The sequence below is a fragment of the Myxine glutinosa genome, chromosome 2 (genome assembly GCF_964187855.1).
Source record: "Myxine glutinosa chromosome 2, kmMyxGlut1.1, whole genome shotgun sequence".
NCBI lineage: Eukaryota > Metazoa > Chordata > Myxini > Myxiniformes > Myxinidae > Myxine > Myxine glutinosa.
The window spans coordinates 67544712-67558007 of record NC_136262.1 but is presented as its reverse complement, the minus strand read 5'-3'; the positions used below and the strand labels follow the sequence as shown (position 1 = coordinate 67558007).

General features: G+C 44.2%; 1 protein-coding gene across 1 annotated transcript in view; it reads left to right on the top strand.

Moving 5' to 3' along the window:
* The window catches only part of LOC137421721 (protogenin-like), a 133288-nt gene that overhangs the window by 84966 nt on the left and 35026 nt on the right, over nt 1–13296 (top strand). Inside the window, exons 7-8 of the mRNA XM_068108045.2 lie at nt 2826–3070; nt 11768–11932. Of these exons, the coding sequence (XP_067964146.1) occupies nt 2826–3070; nt 11768–11932 (410 nt within the window). The remainder of the gene's footprint in view (nt 1–2825; nt 3071–11767; nt 11933–13296) is intronic.

Below are 13296 nucleotides of genomic sequence, written 5' to 3'. Positions count from 1 at the left end.
CGGAGGCGACTATAGGTTTGCACGCCGTCCCCCCATCCGTGAGTCTGTCAGTCCGTCAGTCCGTCACGCAAAGAACAGTTTTCCAGACTTTTTTTCTAAACTCTTAATGCTTATGATTTCAAACTTGGTACATGGTTTCCCCATGATAGGTTACAGTTCAAGTTCGAACTTCACGACGTTTCGATCATTTTTGACAAAGTTATGGCACTTTGAACTTTGGGAATTCTGATAATTCTGATGATCCTTAACTCAGTGCCATTTTAAGTTTTAATTTCCTTTAAAAAAGATTTTCTCTGCAATAATAGGACCGATTGAGATCAATTTTTCACCATATGAGGGACTCGGTCTGTAGAATATTGTAATGGTAATTATGACGTCACAGGTCACGTGGTTCGGCCGCCATATTGTTTTTCGTGAAAACACGAAAACCCCTTTTTCTCTGCAACGGCTGAACAGATTGAGGCCAAACTTTGCAGGCAGAATCGCATACACATGACGAACAAAAAAGTCAGCGAGCATGATGTCAGCGAGCGTCACATGGTTTCAGAGTTATGACGTTTTTAAGCATGAACTTTTAAAACCGAGCTCCTCCCTCATTTTTGATCCAATCAAGGGGAAACTTCACAGATCTGTTCAGCATGTCAATCTACTAAAATGTCCTTTTGGAATTTGCGATAGGGCGCGTGGTTTGGCAGATATCGTTAATTAAACGAAAAAAAAATAAAAATGGATATCTCTTGTTTATTCTAGAGTTCTCCTCAAGCCGCACCACGCGCCCTCAGCCCGTCTCGCGAACGTCAACAGCGAAACACAGCGCTCGCTTTCGGGAGGGGCGGAGCCAAGCCAAGCAACATATATATACACATCGATCATTGATCGTGAACCGGAAAATATAATAAATTCTGATATTTAGCGACTCGAAAGGTTCTTTATCAACAACTTATTTTCTCGTGCTTCTGCTGACCTGTCTGCAAGGTGTATAAATCGAAGTCCCGAGTGCGAATCACAGGTGAGCCCGTCCTGAGGTAATTAGCGATTGGGAACGATTCAGAACCTGTGAAACCCTTGGTAATTTCCCCAACAGTTTTCCGGACGACAGACTGCCGGTAGGGGACATGTATTGCAACGCAATACTCAGAATGCTTGTTTTTCAACAGAATCTCCATTGCGTTCAATGCATTTTTTCCAGTGCTTTACTAAGGCCTGGTTTCCTCAAGTAAAAAAAATTTGGGCTGCTTGTGTAGCCATTTGTGCACCGCCTCTTAGACTTCTTCGTCGGATCGGAAAGTGGTTCCACCAGGTTTCAACACGTGCCGTAAAAAAAATTCTATTTTTTTGCTTCAGCAATCTTCCCAGGATTTCCCTGAATCCGTTCTCAAGTTATAACATGACAAACAAACAAACAGACATGGCTCCTTTTATAATATATAATTTTTTCCCCATTTGATTATTTATTTCATGTACACTCATGTATATATCCTTCTGCCCTAGCGTTCCATTGCTGTTACCCTCGTGGCTGCCACCTCTATCTGCAACTTAAATTTGTAAATACAGTCGGGCCCTGCTATTCGCGGGGGATACGTTCCTGGGAAATGCCACGAATAGTGAAACCACAAATGGGGGGCATTGTTTCAATGGAATAAGGGGGGGATTGGTTCCCGAATTGTGAAAATGCATGAATAGTGAGGAACAAACCATGAATAGTGAGGCAAAATCCGCAAATGGCGAGGCAAAATCCCCAAATGGTGAGGCAAATCCCGCAAATGTGCACGATAATCCGCGAAGGTTGATGAAAGTCCCGGAAATTGCGATACAAAACCCGCAAATGTCAGCAATAATCCACGAATGTCGATGAAAATCCACGAATGCATGCTGTGCCATTGTTTTAATGGGGAAAAGGGAGACAGCTAATTGCACTAATAGATACTGTGGAGTGTTTTGATTATGTACAATAACTAGCAGGGATGACGTGTTATGCAGCTGGTGGGATATCCCGCGAAACATTGTTTACCTGTGAACGGTGGAATATCACGTGAAGCTGTTCACAGTATGAATGACGGGATATCCCGCGAAAGCCGTGAAAACATGAAACACACGTCAGCGAATGCAGGAGCAGGTCATGCTCGTGGCCCGTAGAATTTTTTTTTGCGCATATCCAGCTTCTTTGAGCATGGCTCGTGAAAGATGGGTTTTATAAATATGTCAAGCTCGGGCTCGTGAAAAAAAAAAAATTGCGCCCCGAAAAACCGCAAATTTGTGGGGCACGGCCATGAATAGAAAAACAACCACAAATTCACGGGACACTTTTCCGCGAATAGAGAAACAGGTCGCATTTTATCAACCGTGAAAACGCAGAACCCACGAATAGTGGAACCACAAATAGCGGGGTCCGACGGTATTGTAAATATAACTTATAATCAGCTGTGTGCTGTGTTAAAGTCAACATCTGTGTCGATCTCCTGTCTTATGCCATGGTTCTCCAAATGGGGGCCACAATTTTGTTTAGGGTCAGGCAGACAAAAGGTTCATCTGGCCCTGTACATTCTAGGTCAAAGACTAATCCCAACATTATGGCTCGTCCAATTCGTCCAACTCGTCCAATACTGCTTTTAGAAAAAAACACCTTGCCTTAACAAACGTTATATAGCCATACATAAACAATTTGTTCCATATTGAATTACAAGCTTACAAGCATTAACATTGATTGCACTGTACTAATGAACTGCCGACCACATCCATAAATATTTTGTGGCCCGTCTACAACATCCTGGTTGCCCCAATATCCTTGAAATTATTATGGCATGCATCTCATCACCCTCCAACAGCCTCGTGATTACACAGCTCATTGCAGAAGATGAAGGCTTGTACACCTGCACAGCAGTCAACTCGGCTGGATCGGAAACGTCCGTGGCACGTCTAGCTGTCGTGGTTTCTGGAGAAAGGCCAGGCGCTCCTCGTGCCGTACAAGCTCATCCTGTCTCAAGCTCGGCCATCAGGCTTACATGGGAGCGACCCATTGCCAATGGTCATCGTGTGATCGCGTACTCACTCCACTATATGCGTGCAGAAGGTACCTCAGCCCAAGCACTACTTAGAAATTCAAAACACCACGTTTGTGAATAAGAACAATTTATTGAATAAAATTTATAAAATCATTGGTTTTAATAATTTTGCTCTATTTAGCTTTTTCATTAGCTCTGCCAACAAAGGTGGACAGAGGTTATGTTTTCATAACTGTCTGTTTACCTGTCTGGTTGTCTGTCTGTTTGTCTGTCTGTCTGTGAACAGGATATCTCAAAAAGTTGTGGACGAAATGATTAGGTTTTGGTGAAGATCCCGATCCAGATACTAGAATGTTTTAAGTGGTTCTTCACCATTAAGTTGTAGAGCTAAAAACGATATCGTGGTATAACATATTATCTAAAAAGTTATGGATGGATTTGGACAAAACTAAATTCCCAGGTTGGGTGCGTGAGCAGGACGAATTGTTTTGATTTTGGTGAAGATCTGAATCCGGAACGCGAATACGAGAATTTTATGATTTTTTAAATGTGATTCTTCGCCATGGAGATATGGGGCCAAAACGATATATGTCATGATCTTTCAAAACGTTGAGGGCAAGTTAGGACAAAACTAGGTGGATAAGTTGGTTAGGTGACAAGAATAAGCAGATTAGATTCTGGTTCAGGTCAGGTCAGGATACAGATCCGGCCTATAAGTGGGATGCAAATCGTAAACTGTGCAGCGTAGCGGAGGTATGCGCTCTACCGAGTGTCGTTCAAGTTGTGTATTGTATCCTGAAGTAAGCTATATTTAGTTGCCCAATAATAATGTTCCTTGGTCGACTCCACAAGAGTGGAAATAATTGGGAATGTTAATGAAGATAATAATTATTAAGATAAGATAAGATAACTAATTGGGAGTGAACTTTGTGTTTTTTTATTCGTTTATTTTATGGTATACTATCAGAAGCCCGTGGTAAAAATACCACAATATAAAAAAAGGAAGCCTTTTATTTTGTGCTGGTTGAAAGAACTTTAAAATGGGAGGTTAAATATATCTATTAACAGCAAAAATAATTTTTCCCGGAATGATCAAGGCAGCGATCTGTTGCACCACCCAGGTTCAATTTTTTTGTCCGATTGAAAAAAAATACAATTTTCCCTTCGGTTTGGATTAATTTGAAGCAACATTTACGAGATCACGGCGAGGTCACGTCTTTTCGAAGCTGTTCCATGTGCTCACGCTTTCGAAGCTAAGTAATCTTTCACAATTGTGTTTTTGTCGAGACTGTATCTATCTTTCGGTGTTTGTACCTATAGCGTATCTTTAGGAAAATTTTCGGTGCAAATTTTTCGTACATGTATACACAATCGTCGGTTAATGCGTATCGAGTATTCTGAGGCCTAGTACTCGTAGGCTTAGGCTACTGTACCGTCTCCGACCTTGTGGTTTTGTTTTTCTCTCAGCGGTTCGTCGAACGCGCTGCAATTATTTTCGTTCTCTGTTTCATCCCAGTCGTTCACCCCATACCTCCTTGTTTAATATCTCTACTCAAAAAAAAAAACAACCCAAAAAAGATTTCCTTCTCAGGTCTAATTCGTTTATTTGTTGTTCTTATTTGTTCGTTCGTTCTTCGTTCACGTTGTTCGCGATCACGCGATCACGTGGTTAGAAATGTATAATCTCTCCCCTGAACAACTATTTTCTCTCATATATTATAACACCTTTTTCTTCTTCTCCTACAAAAGGATGCTTTCGTCTTGCTCACCACATCTATTCATTCCAAAAAAAAAAAAGAATACCATGAGCCAGGGCTCTTGCTTGATACGGACAAAATGACGGGCAGGACACAAACTCGTCCGAGAAGATATTTATTCTCAAAACCAACTCGGGAACACTGTAAAGCCCGTTTATCGGGCTGCATTATAAAGCACAACCAGAAACCGAAACCGAAACCGAAAGCCACGCCTCTCAAGCGAGGCGTGCTTCGGTGGTCACGTGATCAACAGGTGGAGCTGATTATACCCGCACGCGTGGCACGCTTTGGTGGTCACGTGACCAGCCACTCTGGCGCCGTGGATCCCCGCCGGTGACGTCACCGGCTGGAGCAAGGAGATTCTGATGCAGGTCTTGCTTGGGGGACCCATGGGTCGCTACAACCATCTCTTACAGTTCCTCTTTTCTACATTCCCTAAACTATCCAGAACTCCACCCCTCCTTCAGCATCCTCAAACGTATTTTTGACTCGAAGGTCTCAAACTCATTTTGCAAAAAATGTTAGTTTCCCATGAATCGTACACTTTTCAAAATCCAATCTCAACCCTCCCCTCCAAATCTTCCCCATCCCCCCTTCCCTCCAAATCCTCCCCATCAACCATCCCTTTCAAATCTCCCCCCTTGCCCCTTCCCTCCCCTCCCTCCTAAACTCCCCCCACACCCCTCCCCTCCGAGACTCTCCCTCGCTCCTCCCCTCCTAGACTCCCCTCTCACCACTCCTCCTCAAAGCATCCTCCCTGCTTCTTCCCCCTTCCAACTTTCACCTTCATCTCCCCTAACCTTCTGCCTCGCTCTTCCCCCTCCTCAAATAACACCTCACTGTGCCTCACCCAATCTCCATCAAACCTTTTGTCCGCCCCATTCTTCCCTTTCTCCAAGCTATTCTAAAATCTCTGAAATCTCTGACACACCTTCAACAGCTCTCCCTACCTCTTGCTCCTCTTCCACATCTTACCCTACCCCTCCCCCCCCCTGTTCTGTACCCGATGCTCCCCCTTCCTCTTCATTAACGGTATGGACCTTAAACATCCGGGGCCTTCGCTCAAACTTGACTGATCTCTCCATACAGGTTGCTTCTGACAAACCAGATGTGACCTGCTTAACAGAAACTTTCCTCCTTCATGATGTCTCTGATGCCTTGGTATCTCTCCCAGGTTACTCCCTCCTCCGGTATGATAGACCTGAGCCTCGTCCAGGAGGTGGGGTAGCTATCTTTATAAAAAACTCTCTTCCTCACTCGCTCTCCACTGCCCTCTCTCCACCTCACCCCCAGGAATACCTTTGGCTACGGCTTCCCCTTCGCTCCCACCTTTTGTTCATATGTGTGTTGTACCGTCCACCAAACAGTGATGACTCCATCTACATCTCGCTGTCTGATAATATGGACCAACTTCTATCTACCCATCCCAACGCTCTCTTCCTCATATGTGGTGATTTCAATTGTCACCATGCCAGTTGGCTGGGTGTGGGTACCTCTCTCACCAGCCATGGCTCTTCAGCAAAGGACTTCTGCGACTCACTGGGACTGACACAATCTGTCAATTTCCCGACCCGGATCTCAGTCAACGGAGCATCTTCTCTTCTGGACTTGGTTATGACTAACTTCCCTGAAAATGTCTGCTGCTCTTCTTCTGCTCCAATCGGCTCATCTGATCATGTGCTTGTCAAAGTGGACATCTCTCTGACCATTCTCAGAGAGCCTCCTCAGCGTCGACGAGTCTGGCATTTCACTCAGGCCAACTGGCACGGTCTTCAAGCAGCCATAAATCATCTGGACTGGTCTCCCATCTCTACCGCCTCTGACATCAACTCATCCTGGGAATTCTTTCAAAGTAAATTGCTCTCTCTCATGCACAGATTTATCCCATCTCGTCTTCAGTTGTCATTCCCTTCCTCCCGTCCATGGTACACGGAATCTTGTGGTGAGGCTGTTGCCCTGAAACAACTTGCTTTCGACTCCTGGAAAGCAAATCCAACGGAAGGAAATCTCATTTCCTTTCACAAAGCCCGAAACAAGTGTGTGTCCACCCTCAGGAGAGCCAGGAAACAATATCTCACCGTTCTCAAGGCCAAACTCTCTTATCTGTCCCCCTCTTCCAAATCCTGGTGGCGTCTGGTCAAATCTGTTTCTGGTGTTTCTTCCCCCTCCATCCCCTCCCTCACCTCAAACGGCTTAACGGCTGACTCCGCACGTGAAAAAGCTGAATTCCTCAACTCTGTGTTTGCCTCTAAATCTTGTGTCCCAAACCCATCCCTCTCTGTACCCACCGTACCCAGTCGTACCCAGCTGCTCCTGGACTCTGTGACCTTTCCTCCTGACAAGGTGGAAAGGTTTCTATCAACCCTCGACTCTGATTCTGCAACTGGTCCTGACGGCATCAGCCCACGGGTCCTAAAATCATGTTCTTCCGCTCTTTCACTCCCTCTTTCTGTTCTCTTCACCCTCTCTTTTGCTCAAGGTCGTCTGCCATCTGCTTGGAAATCAGCCAACATCACCGCTTTGCACAAAAAAGGTGCAAAAACAGATCCTAGCAACTACAGACCAATCGGCCTTCTCCCAATTATCAGCAAAGTCATGGAATCCATCATTGCTTCAGATATGAAATCTTTCCTCTTCTCCAATGGCTTGATCTCTGATCATCAATTTGGTTTCAGACCTGGTCACTCCACTCTGGACATGCTGCTTCTGCTTTCTCAACAATGGATGGAGGTCCTCAACGCCAAACAGGAAATTAGAGCTGTCTCCCTTGACATTTCACGTGCCTTCGATACGGTCTGGCACCCTGCTCTGCTCACCAAACTCTCCTCCTTTGGTATCCATGGAAATCTCCACGCATGGCTGGCGGACTTCCTCTCTGGTCGTAGTCAACGTGTGACCCTGAATGGGTTTCTCTCATCTCCTCTTCCTGTTCAGGCTGGAGTTCCCCAAGGTAGTGTTCTGGGTCCTGTGCTTTTTCTGGTCTTCATCTATGATCTCTCTGACTCTCTTGAAAATCCTCTCTATCTCTTTGCTGACGACTCTACTCTCTGTCGCTCCATTCCTCATCCCTCAGATCGGCAGTCTGCAGCCTCCTCACTCTCTGCAGACCTGGACAAAATCACAGACTGGGCAAACAAATGGAACATGTCTTTCAATCCTGATAAATCTCACACTCTTACGATGTCTCTCCGAAAAGATCGACTGGACAACCCTCCCATCCACTTTCTGAATAATCCTCTCCAAGAAGTTCTGTCACTCAAGCTTTTGGGTCTGACTATTCGCCATGATCTTTCCTGCAAAAACCACATTTCAAATCTGGCCTCCAAAGCCAGTCGCCGACTGGGCATCCTCCGTCGTGCGAAGTCCTTCCTTGGCACACCTGAGCTCCTCACCACATACAAGGCTTTCATCCGCAGCTCTATGGAATACTGCTCTCCCCTCTGGTCTGGTGCTCCTGCCTCTCACCTAGCTCGTGTTCACGCTGTTGAAACCAAAGCGTTCAGAATCATTGGAATCTCCCACGATGAAGCTAACTCCAAGGGCCTTTCACTCACTCACCGCAGGCAGGTTGGTGGTCTTTCCGTCTTCTACCGACTCCTCTCTGGCCTTGCCCCCCCAGCTCTCTCTGGGCTCTGTCCCCCAAATATTCCTACAGGTCGCACAAGATCTGCCTGCAACCCTCTTATGGTTAAACTGCCAAAATCAAGACTTTCTGCTCACCTTCACTCCTTCATTCCTCTTTTCTCCCGCCTCTGGAACAAACTCCCTCACTTTCTTCAATCCCACTCCACCCTCCAGGTCTTTAAAACAGCTGTTCACCACCATCTCTTATCCTCCCCCATCCAAAACCTTGATCTTTTCTACCCCCGCTAATTTCGGTCCCCTTGTGTTTTATATCTCTCCCTCCCCCCCCCCCCCCCCCTTCCCATGCCTCCTCCCCCCAAGCCCTCTCCCTCCCACACTTCTCCCTGCTCTCAAATGTTGTGGTTGTGTGCTTCCCCTTCTCTCCCCATCTTGTCTTCCGCTCCCTCTTTTTGTATATTTTGTTTGTCTGGTTGATTTGTGTTTGAAATAAATGTTAGCTCTTTCACGAGCCTCGATTCAGTTTACAAAAAAATATATATATTTAAAAAAAAAAAAATTCTTTCTCTCCGATGAGTGTTTCCATGCTTCAGGGTGAGACAGACGGACAGATAGACAGACAGCATAAGCCAATTATATGTAGATGCTACACACATCAAATCAACCAACAGGTAATAGGATACTGAGAGAAGAACGTAGATCAGAGAGACAGGTGCATTTAATGATTATAAAGGACTAGTACACCCACTCCCTATAGGAGCAGCAGGAAGTATCATGATATTATCCTATTTGGGGTATATAGATTACTGTAGATCTAGGCTCAGGTTTGTTAGTCTGTGATGGACGGGATAAGCATATAATGCCTCAAGGACGTCACGTTTCCTCCAAATTTCTTTGTTTAGTGTTAAACAGCAGTTGTGGCTGTTTAGAAAGGTTAACATGTTTGTGGTTTATAATAATTTTTACTTCTGGTAGGGGTGCCCCATGAAACGCCACGATAAGTTATTTATGCACATTAACACAGTGTTTGTCCAAGGAAAAAAAACCCCTCGGATAGAGGGGATATTATTCATATTAATATTGTTTTGTAATTACATTAATTGATGCTATTATCATAAGTGTTGTTGTTACTTTTGTTATTAGAAGCTGCCTTGGAAAAATGCCATGATAAGCTATCTTAACACGGATATACACCTTAACACAGATATTGCACATGGCAGAAACCCTCCTTTAGGAAGAGGGGCAAATGAAGTCGCTACAACCTCTATAGTGTGACCCGTAGTCCTCCTGTCAAGTTTGGTTGAGATTGGATAAGTAACGACTGAATGTATCGCGGTCAATGAAACAGTCAGACACACACCAAATTGTGTATTTTAGTATGACGAGTACATCCGCTCACTTCGGGAGCGGCAGGAAGGGTCATTCCTTTTTGGGGTATACAGATTATAGTAGATCTATGGTCAGGTCTCAAGAACATTGGGTGTGTGTTCATTTATCAAGTTTCTTGTGGAGAGATCGCCAAGTGGTTTAAGCATTCGAGCAAGCATTCCATTCAAAACCGTTAAGGAATGGCTGGCTTGGCAAGCGCTAGCTAGCTGCTTGGTAAATGAGCACACCCTCGGCTTCCTCCCTTTCAGTTTCGTGTTAAACAGCAGGAGTGAGTTTCAAAAGGCCGCCACGGAAATGCCACGTTAGTGGCAAGAAGGATCATGTTATTAACCCAACCCTTGTGGGATATATAGAGTACAGTAGATCTTCGCTCAGTTCTGTAAGTAAAACTTACCTCACGGATGTCAGGATTCCTCTAAATTTCTTTGTTTAATGTTATAGGCAGCATTAGCAACTGTTTGAAAAGCTAATCATATGTGTTTGTGGTTTATAATATCTTTACTTCTGGTAGAGGCTGTTGGGCATTTGCTCCCAAGAAAACGCCATGATAAGCTATTTATAAACGTTGACCCGACGTTTGTTCAAGGAGGAAAAACCCCTTGGGGTTGTGGGACATTATTATTATTAATATTGTCGTTAATTAATATTGTAATATTGTCGCTATTATCGTTCATTTTGTTATTAGAAACGGCCTTGGAAAAACGCCACGGTAAAGCCAGCTTAATACAGATATACAAATCAACACGTTACCCCATTGGCGGCAATGGCGGGGAAAGCCTGCTCGGGGGAGAAAGCCCCCTTGGGAAGGGGGGCAAATTAATGCGCTACAACCTTCATTGTGTAACCCTTTGTCATCCTGTCAAGTTTGGTTGAAATTGGATAAGTAACGACGGAATGTATCACGGTCAAAAAATCATCAGACAGACAGACAGACAGAGAGACAGACGCCAAATTGCGTATTTTAATATGATGATGAGAGTGTTAACATAATTTTCCATGGAAACATTGTCATTGAAATAAATGAGAAAGCAAAAGCAGATATTAGTGATTTTCTGCTTTATTTCCCACTTCCTTTATTTCTTATCACTCCACTAAAATTCTTCATTAAAAAATAATATGGTTTAAACATTTAAACTTAAATGTGCTGTTGTTCATAATATTGTGAATAACTTCCTCCATTGCTCACATAACAGCAGAGCACATTTGAAAGCAGCTGCTACACAAAGAAAAGGCAACATTTCGCATGCGTCCAACAATAACCCAGCTTCACGTCTAGGATTTCCAAACAGTTCCTGCGTACGATGCCAGTTTTCCCAGACAGGGGATTAAAGGCTGTGTGTTTGAGCAACCCCCTCACGTGCTGCTGTAATGCTCTTTAAATTGCCTCTGATCAATGCAGGCCCTAGTCCCTTTCATGTTGGCCTAATCATGACTCCAACTCAATTAGCAAAGGCCTTGGATTGAAAGAGCAACATCAATAAAGTGTGAAACCTGCCAGTTAATTCCTGCTCATTGTTGAGGACTGTCTGTGATTGCATGATAAAGCATTTTTGGAAAAAGCATACATTCCATCCTTTGGGAATGAGAACATCTGGAAGCTCGTGCATTAATTTTATTCAATGATAATTACACCATAAGATTTATGCTTGCTGAGGTAAATGAAGGATCAAGCTTTCAGATCTTCCAATGAAAGCTCATGATTCTTGGGAGTCTCGTGTCACCACAATATCAGTTATATACCAGGAAAGGTCCAAATATTGCAAGGGTAGATCCATAAAATAAAATGTGTGAATGTCTTGGCCAAAAGGATTACTCCTATCAATGTATCATGGAATATTTACCATCCTTATTGTAGACAGGACAACTAACTTAACAACCTTTTTAAAGCGCATTTTCCTGGCATTGCACCAGATAGCAATTTTAGTATGATGCAATACCACTGGGAATCTAAGCAGCTTAGATGTAAGCATGGTACGAAATATCGTGCTCCTCGGGAATCAGATTCACTTTGTAATTACCACATTTTCTTCCTTTCAGGTCTCAATAACGAGGAGTATCAAGCAGTGATTGGCAACGAGACGGTGCAGTATTTGATCGAAGATTTGGAACCCGCTACAAACTATACCTTCTATCTGGTGGCCTACATGCCACTTGGAGCTAGCCAGATGTCTGAACACATCACTCAGACTACGCTAGAAGATGGTGAGATATAATGGTTAACCTTTCATCGCTCAATAATTGTCGACCTGAAAAGTTTGGTCATTATTCATTCACTTCCTTTGTAGCTTCAGCGTATTATGACTTTGTCGTTAGTGATCATGATTGGAAAAGTGTATAGGTTCTTACTCATCCCATGTTAGCATGTAATATTGTGCAGTGCAAAGTGCCACACTTTGCAAGTGATTTAAAAAAAACTTTTTGTCCAAAAGGAAAGATTTAATCGTCCAAGTAGTATGTCTAAGTATGATTGATGATTTATATTTAGCTCAAACTGGGCATCAGCTCTGCTGGGGGCTTATATATTGTCAATCCATGCATCTGTCCTTCTGTACGGAACCTGCACTCAAAAACCACTACATTTATTTCATTTTTGGCACATGTATGCAATAATATTTGGGCATGAGGCATGTAAAATGATTTTGATGAGATCGGAGCCAATTTGGAATTGTGGAAAAAAAACAAAATTATGGGAGGGAACAGCACACTGCTGCTTCTGCTTTCTCAACAATGGATGGAGGTCCTCAATGCCAAACAGGAAATTAGAGCTGTCTCCCTTGACATTTCACGTGCCTTCGATACGGTCTGGCACCCTGCTCTGCTCACCAAACTCTCCTCCTTTGGTATCCATGGAAATCTCCACGCATGGCTGGCGGACTTCCTCTCTGGTCGTAGTCAACGTGTGGCCCTGAATGGGTTTCTCTCATCTCCTCTTCCTGTTCAGGCTGGAGTTCCCCAAGGTAGTGTTCTGGGCCCTGTGCTTTTTCTGGTCTTCATCAATGATCTCTCTGACTCTCTTGAAAATCCTCTCTATCTCTTTGCTGACGACTCTACTCTCTGTCGCTCCATTCCTCATCCCTCAGATCGGCAGTCTGCAGCCTCCTCACTCTCTGCAGACCTGGACAAAATCACAGACTGGTCAAACAAGTGGAACATGTCTTTCAATCCTGACAAATCTCACACTCTTACAATGTCTCTCCGAAAGGACTGACTGGACAACCCTCCCATCTACTTTCTCAACAATCCTCTCCAAGAAGTTCTGTCGCTCAAGCTTTTGGGTCTCACTATCTGCCATGATCTTTCTTGGGAAAACCACATTTCCAAGCTGGCCTCCAAAGCCAGTCGCCGACTGGGCATCCTCCGTCGTGCGAAGTCCTTCCTTGGCACACCTGAGCTCCTCACCACATACAAGGCTTTCATCCGCAGCTCAATGGAATACTGTTCCCCCCTCTGGGCTGGTGCTCCTGCCTCATAACCTTGCTCGGCTTCACGCTGTTGAGGCCAAAGCTTTCAGAATCATTGGAATCTCCTGCGATGTAGTCAACACCGAGGGCCTTTCACTCACTCAC